We start from the raw sequence: 20,843 nt of genomic DNA on the forward strand, positions 1-20,843 counted from the left end.
GGTTGTTGATATAGACTGGTTGTCGACACAAACAGGTTGTTGATATAGACTGGTTGTTGATATAGACTGGTTGTCGACATAAACCAGTTGTTGATATATATTGGTTGTAGACATAGACAGGTTGTCGACATAAACCAGTTGTTGATATATATTGGTTGTAGACATAGACAGGTTGTTGATATAGACTGGTTGTTGACATAAACAGGTTGTTGATATAGACTGGTTGTCGACACAAACAGGTTGTTGATATAGACAGGTTGTTGATATAGACTGGTTGTCGACATAAACCAGTTGTTGATGTATATTGGTTGTAGACATAGACAGGCTGTTGATATAGACGGATTGTCGACATAAACAGGTTGATATAGACTGGTTGTTGACCGACTGGTTATAGACATAAACGGGTCTTTGGTATACACGGGTTGTTGACATAAACAGGTTGTTGACATAAACGGGTTGTCGACATAAACGGGTCTTTGGTATAGACGGGTTGTCGACGACATAAACCGTTGTTGATCTAGACTAGTTGTCGACATAAATGGGTTGTTAATATAAACTGGTTGTTGACAAACGGGTTGTGGCTATAGACTGGTTGTCGACATAAATGGGTTGTTGATATAGACTGATTGTTGACATAAACAGGTTGTTGATATAGACTGGTTGTCGACATAAACGGGTTGTTGACATAAATAGGTTGTTGATATAGACTGGTTGTCGAAATAAACGGTTTGTTGATATGGACTGGTTTGTTGATATAGACTGGTGGTCGTCAAATGGGTTGTCGACAAACGGGTTGTTGATATAGACTGGTTGTCGACATAAACGGGTTGTTGATATAGACTGGCTGTCGACATAAACGGGTTGTTGATATAGACAGGTTGTTGATATAGACTGGCTGTCGACATAAACGGGTTGTTGATATAGACTGGTTGTCGTCAAATGGGTTGTTGACGTAAACGGGTTGTTCATATAGACGGGTTGTCGTCATAAACATGTTGACATAAATGGGTTGTTGATATAGACTAATTGTCAACATAAATGGGTAATGAACTTAAGCAGACAGTGCGTATCACCATGCTGTTGACATAGATAGTTTGTTGACATAAGCAGGCAGTCGACGTAAGCAGGTTGTCGACTGAAATAGGTAGTCAACATAAGCGGCTAGCGCGTATCAACCTGCTGTTGACAGATGGTTTGTTGACATAAGCAGGCAGTCGACGTAAACATGCCGACATAAGTTGTCGACACAAACGGGTGGTCGACTTAAGTGGGTAGTCAACATAAGCGGCTAGTACGTATTAACCTGCTGTTGACATAAGCAGGTTGTCGACACAGTGGACGTAAACATGCCGACACAAGCGGGTGGTCGACGTAAGTGGGCAGCTGAGTCAACACACGCGGGTAGTGGGTATCAACCTGCTGTTGACATAAGCAAGCAGTAAACATGCCGACATAACAGGTTGTCGACACAAGCGTGTTGAACACAAAAAGCACAAGAGAGTTATTCCAAAAGTTTTATTGTTTGCACATGATTGACAAAGTAGAAAAGTGACTCAAGTCCCTGCTGTTTACATCATTTGTGTCATGTGACACTGCATGGCGATACGGACGTCGATGATACCTGGGACTGAAAACAATAAATGTTGCTCATAAATAATAAACATGAAATAATTTCCACTTGCTGACTCGGCGTGAAATACTGACAACACCAGCAACAAAAATTGTTTCTTTGCCAAAAGTACTTTTTTTTTTGCAAACGATGGATTTTATTTTACTCAAATGATTGAAATATCGAGGAATTTTGTCTGATACTGTTGAAGATTTTAGGCAATCAAACATGTCTTGATCGCAAACCTGATCAATAACTTTGATTTGCTGGTCGTCACTTAATCGCGGGCGATACTGTCCCTGAAATTACTTGGTATCGCCCAAGCCTTTCACACAGATCAGCAAGTGGAAGTCCTTTAGCTCGTTAGCTTCTTGCTGTCGATTTTTTTTAGTTTTTTTTTTTATAAAGGCTGTGTGTGCGGGGCTAGCCCGCTAAGCTACACGCTAAAAGCCCGAATGGACACTCGGGTGCTCAGGACTTCTTTACCCACCCCAAATCCGGAATTAGCATCATGTAAACTCTTAAGGATGCGGGACAGAAGCCCCTTTCACACAAACTTGGAGCATGAGAGTAATATTGTGTACTTTCACACAGAAACTATGTGGAATGTTCCAAAGTGTGGAAAAAAGTTTACAGTTGGTGTCAAAAAAAAAGTGGGAAAAAAACGGGTTTGGTTCCGAGTCAGTGCCGTTCACACAGAACATCAACACGGGGAATGGCAGAAAAACGGCAGCTTTTACAGGCAGTGGAAAAAAAGGTAGAAACTATGTGGAATGTTCCAAAGTGTGGAAAAAGGTTTACAGTTGGTGTCAAAAAAAAAAAGGTGGAAAAAAGCCGGGTTTGGTTCCGAGTCAGTGCCGTTCACACAGAACATCAACACGGGGAATGGCAGAAAAATGGCAGCTTTTACAGGCAGTGGAAAAAAAGGTAGAAACTATGTGGAATGTTCCAAAGTGTGGAAAAAGGTTTACAGTTGGTGTCAAAAAAAAAAAGGTGGAAAAAAGCCGGGTTTGGTTCCGAGTCAGTGCCGTTCACACAGAACATCAACACGGGGAATGGCAGAAAAATGGCAGCTTTTACAGGCAGTGGAAAAAAAGGTAGAAACTATGTGGAATGTTCCGAAGTGTGGAAAAAGGTTTACAGTTGGTGTCAAAAAAAAAAGGTGGAATAAAGCCGGGTTTGGTTCCGAGTCAGTGCCGTTCACACAGAACATCAACACGGGGAATGGCAGCTTTTACAGGCAGTGGAAAAAAAGGTAGAAACTATGTGGAATGTTCCAAAGTGTGGAAAAAGGTTTACAGTTGGTGTCAAAAAAAAAAAAGGTGGAAAAAAGCCGGGTTTGGTTCCGAGTCAGTGCCGTTCACACAGAACATCAACACGGGGAATGGCAGAAAAATGGCAGCTTTTACAGGCAGTGGAAAAAAAGGTAGAAACTATGTGGAATGTTACGAAGTGTGGAAAAAGGTTTACAGTTGGTGTCAAAAAAAAAAGGTGGAATAAAGCCGGGTTTGGTTCCGAGTCAGTGCCGTTCACACAGAACATCAACACGGGGAATGGCAGAAAAATGGCAGCTTTTACAGGCAGTGGAAAAAAAGGTAGAAACTATGTGGAATGTTCCAAAGTGTGGAAAAAGGTTTACAGTTGGTGTCAAAAAAAAAGGTGGAAAAAAGCCGGGTTTGGTTCCGTGTCAGTGCCATTCACACAGAACATCAACACGGGGAATGGCAGCTTTTACAGGCAGTGGAAAAAAAAGTGGAATAATCCTCGCTTTACTTTTTGTCATGCCTTTTACACAGAACAGCTACACTTAAAAACGCTGTGTAAAAAGGGATTCTGATTAAAAAAAAAAAGAGAAGTTGGAAAGTTGCCTGGTAAATGTACCTCAATGCTGTTTACACAGAATACGTCAGAACAAAGCAGGAATAATGGCAGCCCTCCTCAGCGGTGGAATAGGGTCTGAGATGAGATAGTACCTCCTGTGTAAAAGGGGCTCCTGGTACTAAAATGAGCAAATAAATGTCCTACTTCTGTCTTTCACACAGAACACCAAGGACAGTTTTTACCTGCAAAGTAGAAGTGGGCTCTGATAGCAGCTCCAAAAGGTGGAAAATTGCCGGGTCGTCTTTGTCGACGACAGAGCAGAAAGGCAGAACTTTTTCTTTTTCTTTTTTTTTGTTGCAGGCAGTATTAAAAGAGGCTTCTGACACACGTTTTCACACAGAACATGTCGGGCAAAAAGGCAGCTTTTTCAGGCAGTAGAAATAAATGTCTTGTAGCAGAACCTCACTGCTACCTCGGCTTTTCCTCCCTTTCTGTTTGAAAGGTCAATTAACACAAATAGTCCTATTATCACTTTGTGTGAAAGGAGCGCAGCCTGGAAGGTCATTGTGCACAATGTGGATCTTTTTACAACTTTACATCACGTTGCATTGCAGGTTAGCTTTCAAGCCAGCTTTTTCACTTTCATCTTTGAAATCTTAAGATCAACTTCAGATTTATTATTTTTTTCATATGTTGTTTTTATGGCAAACACACAAAATATGCAATATTTTGCCAAAAAAATATGTCAAAGTGTAAATATTAGATGTGAAGTCATTGGAGCCTTAATTAGCTCAATAATTCATAACATTGATTTTGATTCATTATTATTTTTGGAGCAATGACAGTTTAAAAAATAAATAAAATCACACAAAAAAGAAGAATGACATATTATTGGATCCCCAAAAATCTTAGTGTGATTTCATTTATTTTTTAAACTGTCATTAGTCAAAAAATAATAATGAATCAAAATCAATGTTGTTATGAATTATTGACATAATTAAGGCTCCAATGACTTCACATCAAATATTACACTTTGACATATTTGTTGGCCAAAATATTGCATATTTTGTGTATTTGCCATAAAAAAAAGTTTTCTTTGACAAAAAGGGCATAAACAAAAACGTAAAATAAATAAATCTGAAGTTGATTTAAATGATAAAAGTAAAAAAAAAGAAGAATGACTTAGATTCTTGGATACCCAAAAATCTTAGTGTGATTTTATTTATTTTTTTAAACTGTCATTGCTGAAAAAATAATAATGAATCAAAATCAATGTTATGAATTATTGACCTAATTAAGGCTCTAATTACTTCACATTAAAAATTTACACTTTGGCATATTTTTGGGCTAAAATGTTGCATATTTTGTGTTTGCTATAAAAAAAAAACTGTGAAAAATAGATCTGAAGTTGATCTTAAGATGTAAAAAATTAACGTAAAAAAACATAAAATTTGTATGACTTATATGAAACAGTTTTAAGAGTGGGACCCTTTTGGATCCCCAAGAAAAAAAAAATTTACGGTCAAGATGTCTGACAAAAAGGGCATAAAACAAAAACAAAAAAATAAATAAAGTTGATTTAAATGATAAAAGTAATTAAAAAAAAGGAATGACATATTCTTGGATCCCCAAAAATCTTAAACATTTATCATTTACATCTTTAAATCAACTTCAGATTTATTTTTTTATGTTTTTGTTTAGACCCTTTTTGTCAAAGAAAACTTTTTTTTATGTCAAACACACAAAATATGCAATATTTTGGCCCAAAAAATATATCAAAGGGTAATATTTGATGTGAAGTCATTGGAGCCTTAAATATGTCAATAATTCATAACATTGATTTTGATTCATTATTATTTTTGGAGCAATGACAGTTTAAAAAAAGAAATCACACTCAGATTTTTGGGGATCCAAGAATATAAGGCCTTAATTTTTTTTTTTTTTTACTTTTATCATTTAAATCTTTAAATCAACTTCAGATTTATTATTTTTTTAATGTTTCTGTTTTATGCCCTTTTTGTCAAAGAAGACTTGAATGTTAAAAAAATTAAATAAATCACACTAACATTCTTGGGGATCCAAAAGGGTCCCACTCTTAAAAGTCTTAAGTATAAGTCATACAAATTGTATGTTTAAAAAAAAAAAAAGTACATTTATTTTTTACATCTTCAGATCAACTTCAGATCTATTTTTTTTTTTCATAGTTTTTTTTATTTTTATATCAAACACGCAAAATAATTTTAGCCAAAAAAATATGTCAAAGTGTAATATTTGATGTGAAGTCATTGGAGCCTTAATTAGCTCAATAATTCATAACATTGATTTTGATTCATTATTATTTTTTGAGCAATGACAGTTTAAAAAAAAAAAATCACATTAAGATTTTTGGGGATCCAAGAATATAAGTCATTAATTTTTTTGTTTACTTTTATCATTTAAATTTTAAATCAACTTCAGATTTTTTTTTTTTTTTTTAATGTTTTTGTTTTATGCCCTTTTTGTCAAAGAAAACTTGACCGTAATTTTTTTTTAATAATTCTCACTAACATTCTTGGGGATCCAAAACGGTCCCACTCTTAAAAGTGTTAAGTATAAGTCATACAAATTGTATGTTTAAAAAAAAAAAAAAAAATTACATTTATTTTTTACATCTTCAGATCAACTTCAGATCTTTTTTTTTTTTTTTTTTTATAGCAAACACGCAAAATAATTTTAGCCAAAAAAATATGTCAAAGGGTAATATTTGATGTGAAGTCATTAGAGCCTTAAATATGTCAATAATTCATAACATTGATTTTGATTCATTATTATTTTTGGAGCAATGACAGTTTAAAAAAAAAAAAAATCACATTAAGATTTTGGGGGATCCAAGAATATAAGTCATTAATTTTATTTTTTTTTACTTTTATCATTTAAATCTTTAAATCAACTTCAGATTTTTTTTTTTTATGTTTGTGTTTTATGCCCTTTTTGTCAAAGAAAACTTGACCGTAAAAAAAATTAAATAAATCACACTAACATTCTTGGGGATCCAAAAGGGTCCCACTCTTAAAAGTGTTAAGTATAAGTCACACAAATTGTATGTTTAAAAAAAAAAAAAAATTACATTTATTTTTTACATCTTCAGATCAACTTCAGATCTTTTTTTTTTTTTTTTTTTATAGCAAACACGCAAAATAATTTTAGCCAAAAAAATATGTCAAAGTGTAATATTTGATGTGAAGTCATTGGAGCCTTAATTAGCTCAATAATTCATAACATTGATTTTGATTCATTATTATTTTTTGAGCAATGACAGTTTAAAAAATAAATACAATCACAAAAAAGAAAAAAGAATGACATATATTATATATGTTTTTGTTTTATGCCCTTTTTGTCAAAGAAAACTTGACTGTAAAAAACAAATACAAAATCACACAACATTCTTGGGGATCCAAAAGGGTCCCACTCTTAAAAGTGTTAAATATAAGTCATACAAATTGTATGTTTTTTTTTTGTTTTTTTTTTACGTTATTTTTTAACATCTTCAGATCTGTTTTTTTTTTTTTTATAGCAAACACAAAATAATTTTAGCCAAAAAATTGTAATATTAGAAGTGAAGTCATTAGAGCCTTAATTAGGTCAATAATTCATAACATTGATTTTGTTTCATTATTATTTTTGAGAAATAAAACTGTCAGCTTTCTGGTTCCATCTGGCCAGTTTGCTGTGTAATATTGAGTGAGAACACAAAGTGATGATGAGATGTTTGATCCATTTCAACTTGTGAAGAAGATGTTTCCTTTCTAAGTTCTCATGTTCTTCCTGGTCACATGACCTCACAGGCCGCTCCTTCCAATCAAGCTCTAATTAGGACTGGCCAAGCATTCATTTGAGTCTTTACTACCAACAACACTTCTTTTTCACACCGAGTTGATCCAACTCCATTTTTGTACATCACATTTAGCTCAATACAAATGGGAGCAAAATGTGTGTTTAAAAATTCAGTTCGTTAAAATTTACAAAAAAATAATTCAGTGCGGTCTTAATTTACTGGAAGTGGGTCATTTTTTTTTGCACTGAATTTTATTTGACACTGACATTTTTTGCAGTGATTTTTTTAATTTCACAGGTTTTTTTTTCCAGACTGAATTTCTTTAACAATTTTTCTTTCATTTAATTTTTTGTAAAAAATTTTTGACACTGATTTTTTTATAGTGATTTGTTTTACACTGACTTTAAAACACTTAATTTCAACAAAGATATATATTTTTTTTACAAAATTTTTCTGCACCATTTTTTTTACACTGAATTTTTCTGCACTGAATATTTCTTTCCACCGAATTTCTTTAAATTCAGTGCAAAAAAAATCTGTGTAAACACTTCAACAAACTGATTTTTCCCACTAAATCTTTCTGCAACAATTTTTTTTTACACTGATTTTTTATGCAGTGATTTTTACACTACATTTTTTTGCAACATTTTTTTTACACTGAATTTTTTGACACATTTTTCTGTACACTGAATTGTTTTACAATTTATTTACACTGAATTTCTGAACAGTGATTTATTTTACACTGAATTTGAAACACTGTTCTAACATTTTTTTTACACTGATTGTTTACTTTAGACACTGAATTTTTCAACAACACATTTTTTGCACTGAATATTTCTTTCCACCGAATTTCTTTAAATTCAGTGCAAAAAAAATCTGTGTAAACACTTCAACAAACTGATTTTTCCCACTGACTTTCTGCAACAATTTTTTTTACACTGAATTTTTTTGCAACAAATTTTTTTTACAGTGAATTTTTTTGCAACAAATTTTTTTTACAGTGAATTTTTTGACACATTTTTCTTTACACTGAATTGTTTGACAATTTCTTTACACTGAATTTCTAAACAGTGACTTATTTTACACTGAATTCAAAACACTGTTCTAACATTTTTTTACACTGATTGTTCACTTTAGACACTGAATTTTTCTGCAACACATTTTTTACACTACATTTTTCTGTACTACATTTTTTTTTACACAGAATTTAAACATTTCATTTCTACAAACACATTTTTCCCCACAAAATTTTTCTGCAACAATTTCTTTGACACAGAATTTTTATGCAATTATTTTTTGACTCTACATTTTTCTTCACACTGAATTGTTTTACAATTTATTTAAACTGAATTTCTGAACAGTGATTTATTTTACACTGAATTTGAAACACTGTTCTAACATTTTTTTTTACACTGATTGTTTACTTTAGACACTGAATTTTTCTACAACACATTTTTTGCACTGAATATTTCTTTCCACCGAATTTCTTTAAATTCAGTGCAAAAAAAATCTGTGTAAACACTTCAACAAACTGATTTTTCCCACTGACTTTCTGCAACAATTTTTTTTACACTGAATTTTTTTGCAACAAATTTTTTTACAGAGAATTTTTTGACACATTTTTCTTTACACTGAATTGTTTGACAATTTCTTTACACTGAATTTCTAAACAGTGACTTATTTTACACTGAATTCAAAACACTGTTCTAACATTTTTTTTACACGGATTGTTCACTTTAGACACTGAATTTTTCTGCAACACATTTTTTACACTACATTTTTTTTTACACGTAATTTAAACATTTCATTTCTACAAACTCATTTTTTCCCACAAAATTTTTCTGCAACAATTTTTTTGACACAGAATTTTTATGCAATTTTTTTACTCTACATTTTTAGACACATTTTTCTTTACACTGAATTGTTTTACAATTTCATTACACTGAATTTTTAGACTGATTTATTTTACACTAAATTGAAAACCCTTTCAACAATGTTTTACCCTGATGTTTTTAAACAGTGATTTATTTGACAGTGAATTGAACACACTACATTTAACAAACTGAATTGTTAATTTTGCTGACACGTTTTTCTTGAATGAAGTTGTCGGCATAACTCCATGTAAAAATAAAAAAAAAGAAGTGATGTTTGGTAGTCAGGACTCAAATGATGTGACACTTGTGTGTTTGCAGTACAGTGATGATGGACATACACACAATACATACATGTAAAAATGACATCCTAGTAGAAGAGGATGAAGACTTTCAAAGTAAAGGCGCCCTCACTGTGTAGAAAGATAATGTAGTGTTCAGTTCCAGATGCGCAGGAAACTGTCCCAGGAGCCGGTGGCCACCGCCTTGCCGTCGTCCGTCACGCCCAAGCAGCTGATTCTGTTGTCGTGTCCCGCCAGCACGCCTGAGGGGACAGGAAGTAGTAACGCACATGAGGGCTGGCGCCACCAAGGTTCCCCCTTTTCTTCTCTTTCAAGGTCAAACAGACAACAATGGTAGCGATGAAAAACACTAACTTATTCACCGTCTATAATGAACTTCTGCTGTCTTTAAGTTGAAGTGGAGTGGTCATTGTTTTTTGGTGACACCCAGTGGCCACAAACATTCACAAAGTCAAGTTCATGATGCGAACACGTTTGTTACTGGGTTCTTCTGAGTACTGCCTTGGAGACTGTAAGTAATATGTAACTATAATGATGTTTATATGGACAAAGTAATATGTAACTATAATGATGTTTATATGGACAAAGTAATATGTAACTATAATGATGTTTATATGGACAAAGTAATATGTAACTATAATGATGTTTATATGGACAAAGTAATATGTAACTATAATGATGTTTATATGGACAAAGTAATATGTAACTATAATGATGTTTATATGGACAAAGTAATATGTAACTATAATGATGTTTATATGGACAAAGTAATATGTAACTATAATGTTTATATGGACAAAGTAATATGTAACTATAATGTTTATATGGACAAAGTAATATGTAACTATAATGATGTTTATATGGACAAAGTAATATGTAACTATAATGATGTTTATATCGATAAAGTAATTTGTAACTATAATGATGTTTATATCGATAAAGTAATATGTAACTATTTCTATGGACAAAGTAATATGTAACTATAATGATGTTTATATCGATAAAGTAATTTGTAACTATAATGATGTTTATATCGATAAAGTAATATGTAACTATTTCTATGGACAAAGTAATATGTAACTATAATGATGTTTATATGGACAAAGTAATATGTAACTATAATGTTGATATGGACAAAGTAATATGTAACTATAATGATGTTTATATGGACAAAGTAATATGTAACTATAATGATGTTGATATGGACAAAGTAATATGTAACTATAATGATTATATGGACAAAGTAATATGTAACTATAATGATGTTTATATGGACAAAGTAATATGTAACTATAATGTTTATATGGACAAAGTAATATGTAACTATAATGATGTTTATATGGACAAAGTAATAAGTAACTATAATGTTTATATGGACAAAGTAATATGTAACTATAATGATGTTTATATGGACAAAATAATATGTAACTATAATGTTTATATGGACAAAGTAATAAGTAACTATAATGATGTTTATATGGACAAAGTAATAAGTAACTATAATGATGTTTGTATGGACAAAGTAATATGTAACTATAATGTTTATATGGACAAAGTAATAAGTAACTATAATGTTTATATGGACAAAGTAATATGTAACTATAATGATGTTTATATGGACAAAGTAATAAGTAACTATAATGATGTTTATATGGACAAAGTAATAAGTAACTATAATGATGTTTGTATGGACAAAGTAATATGTAACTATAATGTTTATATGGACAAAGTAATAAGTAACTATAATGTTTATATGGACAAAGTAATATGTAACTATAATGATGTTTATATGGACAAAGTAATAAGTAACTATAATGATGTTTATATGGACAAAGTAATAAGTAACTATAATGATGTTTATATGGACAAAGTAATATGTAACTATAATGTTTATATGGACAAAGTAATAAGTAACTATAATGTTTATATGGACAAAGTAATGTGTAACTATAATGATGTTTATATGGACAAAGTAATATGTAACTATAATGTTGATATGGACAAAGTAATATGTAACTATAATGATGTTGATATGGACAAAGTAATATGTAACTATAATGATGTTGATATGGACAAAGTAATATGTAACTATAATGATTATATGGACAAAGTAATATGTAACTATAATGATGTTTATATCGATAAAGTAATATGTAACTATAATGATGTTTATATGGACAAAGTAATATGTAACTATAATGATGTTTATATGGACAAAGTAATATGTAACTATAATGATGTTTATATGGACAAAGTAATATGTAACTATAATGATGTTTATATGGACAAAGTAATATGTAACTATAATGATGTTTCTATCGATAAAGTAATTTGTAACTATAATGATGTTTATATCGATAAAGTAATATGTAACTATTTCTATGGACAAAGTAATATGTAACTATAATGATGTTTATATGGACAAAGTAATATGTAACTATAATGTTGATATGGACAAAGTAATATGTAACTATAATGATGTTTATATCGATAAAGTAATTTGTAACTATAATGATGTTTATATCGATAAAGTAATATGTAACTATTTCTATGGACAAAGTAATATGTAACTATAATGATGTTTATATGGACAAAGTAATATGTAACTATAATGTTGATATGGACAAAGTAATATGTAACTATAATGATGTTTATATGGACAAAGTAATATGTAACTATAATGATGTTGATATGGACAAAGTAATATGTAACTATAATGATTATATGGACAAAGTAATATGTAACTATAATGATGTTTATATCGATAAAGTAATATGTAACTATAATGATGTTTATATGGACAAAGTAATATGTAACTATAATGATGTTTATATGGACAAAGTAATAAGTAACTATAATGATGTTTGTATGGACAAAGTAATATGTAACTATAATGTTTATATGGACAAAGTAATAAGTAACTATAATGTTTATATGGACAAAGTAATATGTAACTATAATGATGTTTATATGGACAAAGTAATAAGTAACTATAATGATGTTTATATGGACAAAGTAATAAGTAACTATAATGATGTTTGTATGGACAAAGTAATATGTAACTATAATGTTTATATGGACAAAGTAATAAGTAACTATAATGTTTATATGGACAAAGTAATATGTAACTATAATGATGTTTATATGGACAAAGTAATAAGTAACTATAATGATGTTTATATGGACAAAGTAATAAGTAACTATAATGATGTTTATATGGACAAAGTAATATGTAACTATAATGTTTATATGGACAAAGTAATAAGTAACTATAATGTTTATATGGACAAAGTAATGTGTAACTATAATGATGTTTATATGGACAAAGTAATATGTAACTATAATGTTGATATGGACAAAGTAATATGTAACTATAATGATGTTGATATGGACAAAGTAATATGTAACTATAATGATGTTGATATGGACAAAGTAATATGTAACTATAATGATTATATGGACAAAGTAATATGTAACTATAATGATGTTTATATCGATAAAGTAATATGTAACTATAATGATGTTTATATGGACAAAGTAATATGTAACTATAATGATGTTTATATGGACAAAGTAATATGTAACTATAATGATGTTTATATGGACAAAGTAATATGTAACTATAATGATGTTTATATGGACAAAGTAATATGTAACTATAATGATGTTTCTATCGATAAAGTAATTTGTAACTATAATGATGTTTATATCGATAAAGTAATATGTAACTATTTCTATGGACAAAGTAATATGTAACTATAATGATGTTTATATGGACAAAGTAATATGTAACTATAATGTTGATATGGACAAAGTAATATGTAACTATAATGATGTTTATATCGATAAAGTAATTTGTAACTATAATGATGTTTATATCGATAAAGTAATATGTAACTATTTCTATGGACAAAGTAATATGTAACTATAATGATGTTTATATGGACAAAGTAATATGTAACTATAATGTTGATATGGACAAAGTAATATGTAACTATAATGATGTTTATATGGACAAAGTAATATGTAACTATAATGATGTTGATATGGACAAAGTAATATGTAACTATAATGATTATATGGACAAAGTAATATGTAACTATAATGATGTTTATATCGATAAAGTAATATGTAACTATAATGATGTTTATATGGACAAAGTAATATGTAACTATAATGATGTTTATATCGACACCTTTTTTGTTAAGTACATAACTCCACGTGTTATAATCTACAATGTAAATAGTGGTGACAATAAAGAAGACACATAGAATGAGGAGAAGGTGTGTATAATTGAAGGCACTGAAATCAGAAGGTAAGTGAGTGTTGTAGTTGAGGTACCTGCACGGTCTCCTCTCAGAGTGTCCCACACGTTGCAGTTAAAGTCGTCGTAGCCGCCCAGCAGCAGACGGCCGCTCTTGGAGAAGGACACGGACGTGATGCCGCGGCCGAGGTTGTCGTGGCCGTACTTCATCAGCTCCTGGTCGGCGCGCAGGTCGAACAGCCGGCAGGTGGTGTCGTCAGAGCCCGTGCCGAAGCCTTGTCCGTTGGGGAAGAACTGCAGCCAGGAAACACAAACCATCAAAGCTGGGCTTAAGGTACATGTGTTGTACTTGTAGAGCACTTTTATACCTTTTTTAAAGGAACTCAAAGCGCTTTGACACTATTTACACATTCACACACACACATTCACACACTGATGGCGGGAGCTGCCATGCACGGCGCTAACCAGGCCCATCAGGAGCAAGGGTGAGGTGTCTTGCTCAAGGACACAACGGACGTGACTAGGATGGTAGAAGGTGGGGATTGAACCAGGAACCCTCAGATTGCTGGCACGGCCACTCTCCCAACTTCGCCACGCCGTCTCCCAAAGGTACACGCAAACCAAAAACATGGAGGATGAAGAATTATTTGCATCTAATCTTGGCGTGTGCACAGTAACACACGTGTGTGACATCACACATGTAACACTCATGTGTGACATCACACACGTAACAGTAACACTCATGTGTGACATCACACACGTAACAGTAACACTCATGTGTGACATCACACATGAGTGTTACTGTTACGCGTGTGATGTCACACATGAGTGTCACATGTGTGACATCACACATGTAACAGTCATGTGTGATATCACACACATAACAGTAACACTCATGTGTGACATCACACACGTAACAGTAACACTCATGTGTGACATCACACATGAGTGTTACTGTTACGCGTGTGATGTCACACATGAGTGTCACATGTGTGACATCACACATGTGACACTCATGTGTGACATCACACACCTAACAGTAACACTCACGTGTGACATCACACATGTAACAGTCATGTGTGATATCACACACGTAACAGTAACACTCATGTGTGACATCACACATGAGTGTTACTGTTACGCGTGTGATGTCACACATGAGTGTCACATGTGTGACATCACACATGTGACACTCATGTGTGACATCACACGCGTAACAGTAACACTCATGTGTGACATAACACGTAACAATAACACTCATGTGTGATGTCACACATGAGTGTTACTGTTAGGTGTGATGTCACAGATGACTATTACATGTGTGATGTCACACATGAGTGTTACTGTTAGGTGTGTGATGTCACAGATGGCTGTTACATGTGTGATGTCACACATGTAACACTCATGTGGGACGTCACACATGAGTGTTATTGTTACGTGTTATGTCACACATGAGTGTTACATGTGTGATGTCACACATGAGTGTTACTGTTACGTGTGTGATGTCACACATGAGTGTCACATGTGTGACATCACACATGTGACACTCATGTGTGACATCACACGCGTAACAGTAACACTCATGTGTGACATAACACGTAACAATAACACTCATGTGTGACGTCCCACATGAGTGTTACATGTGTGACATCACACATGTAACAGCCATCTGTGACATCACACACCTAACAGTAACACTCACGTGTGACATCACACCTAACAGTAACACTCACGTGTGACATCACACATGTAACAGTCATGTGTGATATCACACACGTAACAGTAACACTCATGTGTGACATCACACACGTAACAGTAACACTCATGTGTGACATCACACATGAGTGTTACTGTTACGCGTGTGATGTCACACATGAGTGTCATCACACATGTGACACTCATGTGTGACACTCGTGTGTGACATCACACATGTAACACTCATGTGTGACATCACACATGTAACACTCATGTGTGACATCACACGCGTAACAGTAACACTCATGTGTGACGTCACACATGTAACACTCATGTGTGACATAACACGTAACAATAACACTCATGTGTGACGTCCCACATGAGTGTTACATGTGTGACATCACACATGTAACAGCCATCTGTGACATCACACACCTAACAGTAACACTCATGTGTGACATCACACATGTAATAGTCATCTGTGACATCACACCTAACAGTAACACTCATGTGTGACATCACACATGTAAGTCATGTGTGACATCACACGCGTAACAGTAACACTCATGTGTGACATCACACATGTAACAGTCATGTGTGATATCACAAAAAAATAAATGTTCATGTAATTATGTTATCCATCCATCCATTTTCTACCGCTTATTCCCCTCGGGGTCGCGGGGGGCGCTGGAGCCTATCTCAGCTACAATCGGGCGGAAGGCGGGGTACACCCTGGACAAGTCGCCACCTCATAGCAGGGCCAACACAGATAGACAGACAACATTCACACTCACATTCACACACTAGGGACCATTTAGTGTTGCCAATCCATCTATCCCCAGGTGCATGTTTTTGGAGGTGGGAGGAAGCCGGAGTATGCTAAAATAAATTATAAATACAATAGTTAATGAGTGTTGTTTTAATAAGATGTCAGAATGATTAATCATTAATCATCTTTTTTGTGCTTCACAAACTTCTGTGACTTTAGACTTCTGTTTGAGATGGTCATTACTGCCACAAGTGGTGGGAAAGTGTATTACAACTGGCGAGACCACAAGGAAGTGTTTTCATTTAAATGGAGATGAAAATCATCAGAGCTCCCCCTTACAGTTCAACCCGCGAGCCTTTTTCGGCCTGTAGCTCATTTTTTCTTGGCCCTCTGCATACTGAGAGAAACGAAACAAGTTCATTACAATCATTTGCTTTGTCAGCTTTCACACAAAGCGCAGATGTGCACATTGAAATAATTGTGCACACAGTATTGACCAACACTGGATTTGTTTTATCATTTAAATAAAAATAAAAAAAGGGTACAACTGTATCGTACACGCTGTAAAAAGAAGATGGAGACACATAGTAAAAAGGTGTGTGACTCACGCTGACAGCGTTGATGTCGGAGGTGTGTCCGCTGAAAGACTGTTTGCACATGCCGTCACGGAGGTCCCACAGCTTGGAGGACTGGTCGCAGGCGCCGGACACAAAGGTCCTGGAGTCCGGGCTGAGGGACAAGCTCATCACGTCCTCCGTGTGGCCACTGAATGATATCGTCTGCTGGGCCGTTTCAATGTCCCACAATGCACTGCGGGAGGGACAGACAGACAACTGCAATGTTTGATGTCTGAACTCTTTCCTCCTGGACAGGACACGTCTTTGACTGTCCGAGTACACACATGCCACTTCATGGAGGGCAGTTTGGGAAGAAGCAGGCTTCGCTATGCATCTTAATACAAAGCTGGCAGCTCTGCCAACTACAGTGGAACATCACATCAACATACCGGTATATATGACAATTTTATATATATATACATATGTGTGTGTGTGTATATATATATATATCTATATATATATATATACATATACAAACCCTGTTTCCATATGAGTTGGGAAATTGTGTTAGATGTAAATATAAACGGAATACAATGATTTGCAAATCCTTTTCAACCCATATTCAGTTGAATGCGCTACAAAGACAACATATTTGATGTTCAAACTCAAACTTTATTTTTTTTTGCAAATAATAATTAACTTAGAATTTCATGGCTGCAACACGTGCCAAAGTAGTTGGGAAAGGGCATGTTCACCACTGTGTTACATCACCCTTTCTTTTAACAACACTCAATAAACGATTGGGAAGTGAGGAAACTAATTGTTGAAGCTTTGAAAGTGGAATTCTTTCCCATTCTTGTTTTATGTAGAGCTTCAGTCGTTCAACAGTCCGGGGGTCTCCGCTGTCGTATTTTACGCTTCATAATGCGCCACACATTTTCGATGGGAGACAGGTCTGGACTGCAGGCGGGCCAGGAAAGTACCCACACTCTTTTTTTACGAAGCCACGCTGTTGTAACACGTGCTGAATGTGGCTTGGCATTGTCTTGCTGAAATAAGCAGGGGCGTCCATGAAAAAGACGGCGCTTAGATGGCAGCATATATTGTTCCAAAACCTGTATGTACCTTTCAGCATTAATGGTGCCTTCACTGATGTGTAAGTTACCCATGCCTTGGGCACTAATACACCCCCATACCATCACACATGCTGACTTTTACACTTTGCGTCGATAACAGTCTGGATGGTTTGCTTCGCCTTTGGTCCGGATGACACGAGGTCGAATATTTCCAAAAACTATTTCAAATTTGGACTTGTCAGACCACAGAACACTTTTCCACTTTGCATGAGTCCATCTTAGATGATCTCGGGCCCAGAGAAGCCGGCGGCGTTTCTGGGTGTTGTTGATAAATGGCTTTCGCTTTGCATAGTAGAGCTTTAACTTGCACTTACAGATGTAGCGACCAACTGTAGTTACTGACAGTGGTTTTCTGAAGTGTTCCTGAGCCCATGTGGTGATATCCTTTAGAGATTGATGTCGGTTTTTGATACAGTGCCGTCTGAGGGATGGAAGGTCACGGTCATTCAATGTTGGTTTCCGGCCATGCCGCTTACGTGGAGTGATTTCTCCAGATTCTCTGAACCTTTTGATGATATTATGGACCGTAGATGGTGAAATCCCTAAATTTCTTGCAATTGCACTTTGAGAAACGTTGTTCTTAAACTGTTTGACTATTTGCTCACGCAGTTGTGGACAAAGGGGTGTACCTCGCCCCATCCTTTCTTGTGAAAGACTGAGCATTTTTTGGGAAGCTGTTTTTATACCCAATCATGGCACCCACCTGTTCCCAATTAGCCTGCAAACCTGTGGGATGTTCCAAATAAGCATTCCTCAACTTTATCAGTATTTATTGCCACCTTTCCCAACTTCTTTGTCACGTGTTGCTGGCATCAAATTCTAAAGTTAATGATTATTAGCAAAAAAAAAAATGTTTATGAGTTTGAACATCAAATATGTTGTCTTTATAGCATATTCAACTGAATATGGGTTGAAAATGATTTGCAAATCATTGTATTCCGTTTATATTTACATCTAACACAATTTCCCAACTCATATGGAAACGGGGTTTGTACATCCTTTACTGCAGGGGTCACCAACCTTTTTGAAACCAAGAGCTACTTCTTGGGTACTGATTAATGCGAAGGACTACCAGTTTGATACACACTTAAATAAATTGCCAGAAATAGCCAATTTGCTCAATTTACCTTTAACTCTGTTATTAATAATTAATTATATGTATCTTTGTGGAAACACAGATCATCTTAATGAATTCTCACAATAAATATATATTGTAACAGATAAATATCAATATGCAATACTTTATTTTTATATTCTCTCCAAGTGCACATTTTTCAAATTGAACATTTTCAAATGATCACTTCTAAGACAGTCTTGTGAAATCACAAGATCCCATTTTAACTAGCTAGCCACTAACATTTTTTTATAAAAGAGGAGAAAACACGAAAAAAAAGAAAATTACATTTTGAAACATAGTTTATCTTCAATTTCGACTCTTTAAAATTCAAAATTCAACTGAAAAAAAAGAAGAGAAAAACTAGGTAATTCGAATCTTTTTGAAAAAATTAAAAAAAGAATTTATGGAACATCATTAGTAATTTTTCCTGATTAAGATTAATTTTAGAATTTGGATGACATGTTTTAAATACGTTCAAATCCAATCTCCACTTTGTTAGAATACATAACAAATTGGACCAAGCTATATTTCTAACAAAGACAAATCATTATTTCTTCTAGATTTTCCAGAACAAAAATTTTAAAAGAAATTCAAAATTCTTTGAAATAAATTTGATTCTACAAATTTTCTAGATTTGCCAGAATAATTTTTTTGAATTTTAATCATAATAAGTTTGAAGAAATATTTCACAAATATTCTTTGTAGAAAAAACAGAAGCTAAAATGAAAAATTAAATTAAAATTTATTTATTATTCTTTACAATTAAAAAAAAATTTTTTTACTTGAACATTGATTTAAATTGTCAGGAAAGAAGAGGAAGGAATTTAAAAGGTAAAAAGGTGTTTAAAAATCCGAAAATCATTTTTAAGGTTGTATTTTTTCTCTAAAATTGCCTTTCTGAAAGTTATAAAAAGCAAAGTAAAAAAAAAAAAAGAATTTATTTAAACAAGTGAAGACCAAGTCTTTAAAATATTTTCTTGGATTTTCAAATTCTATTTGAGTTTTGTCTCTCTTAGAATTAAAAATGTCGAGCAAAGGGAGACCAGCTTGCTAGTAAATAAATCATATTAAAAAAATAGAGGCAGCTCACTGGTAAGTGCTGCTATTTGAGCTTTTTTTTAGAACAGACCCCTGCTTTACTGCATCCACATCTACATCCTTTACTGCATCCACGGGCAGCAGAGAGTAGCCCACTCACCAGGTGGTGTCTCCAGAGCTGCTCAGGATCTGATTGTCGTTCAAGAAGCGGCAGCAGGACAAATAACCTGCAGGAAGACAAGATTCATCTTTGGTTATTATACAGCTTGCATAAATTGTTGCATTTTTTAAGTCATTTAGAGGTAGAACTGATTGCTAACATTAGCTGCATTGCTAGCTACCTCGAATGAGACCATTTTTAAACGTTAGAATACAAAAATGCCAATAAATGTTGTCTTTTTGTCTCACATAGTGATTGATAACAGGCAAAATTCCACTTTTTGGGAATTTTGCCCATCATTCACAATCCTTATGTGAGACAAGAACACATGTTTTTCATTTCTTTAATGCATTCTCACTCTTAAATAAAAGTCAGCTAACGATGGAGCTCTATTCCCCCTATAAAGTTATTTAAAAAACTTCCAAACACCTCCTTCACTATGCGCTTCAGCATCCGCTAGTGATGGGTCCGGCAACACCGATGCATCGGCGCATGCGTCGAGCTCATAGAGCGAAACCCTGTGTCGGTGCGCGTATCGCTTTTAGAAAGTCACGTGACCGATCATGAGCTGTTTTGGTCACGTGACCGATACGCGAACTGTGTCGCACTGACGCCTCCTCTGTGCCCTGTGAGCGGCTCTTTTCTACAGCCGGAGAAATAATAACTAAGAAGAGAAAGCGTCTAAAATTG

At 33.8% G+C, this 20,843-nt stretch overlaps 1 protein-coding gene and 1 long non-coding RNA gene across 2 annotated transcripts in view; one reads left to right on the plus strand and one right to left on the minus strand.

The window, feature by feature from the left end:
- Nucleotides 1-471: 471 nt before the first annotated feature.
- On the plus strand, nucleotides 472-2,781 carry LOC140679390 (uncharacterized). The gene is made up of 2 exons (XR_012050805.1): nucleotides 472-642; nucleotides 694-2,781. It is a non-coding gene; the product is annotated as an uncharacterized lncRNA (long non-coding RNA).
- Nucleotides 2,782-7,636: 4,855 nt separating this feature from the next.
- The window catches only part of LOC133616636 (guanine nucleotide-binding protein G(I)/G(S)/G(T) subunit beta-2-like), a 31,263-nt gene continuing 18,056 nt past the window's right edge, over nucleotides 7,637-20,843 (minus strand). The window contains exons 6-9 of the mRNA XM_061976156.2: nucleotides 20,154-20,220; nucleotides 16,754-16,955; nucleotides 13,759-13,975; nucleotides 7,637-9,659 (exon numbers count right to left, since the gene is read on the minus strand). Coding sequence (XP_061832140.2) covers nucleotides 9,553-9,659; nucleotides 13,759-13,975; nucleotides 16,754-16,955; nucleotides 20,154-20,220 — 593 coding nt within the window. The 3' untranslated portion in view covers nucleotides 7,637-9,552. The remainder of the gene's footprint in view (nucleotides 9,660-13,758; nucleotides 13,976-16,753; nucleotides 16,956-20,153; nucleotides 20,221-20,843) is intronic.

Source organism: Nerophis lumbriciformis, linkage group LG14 (assembly GCF_033978685.3).
Source record: "Nerophis lumbriciformis linkage group LG14, RoL_Nlum_v2.1, whole genome shotgun sequence".
Lineage (NCBI taxonomy): Eukaryota > Metazoa > Chordata > Actinopteri > Syngnathiformes > Syngnathidae > Nerophis > Nerophis lumbriciformis.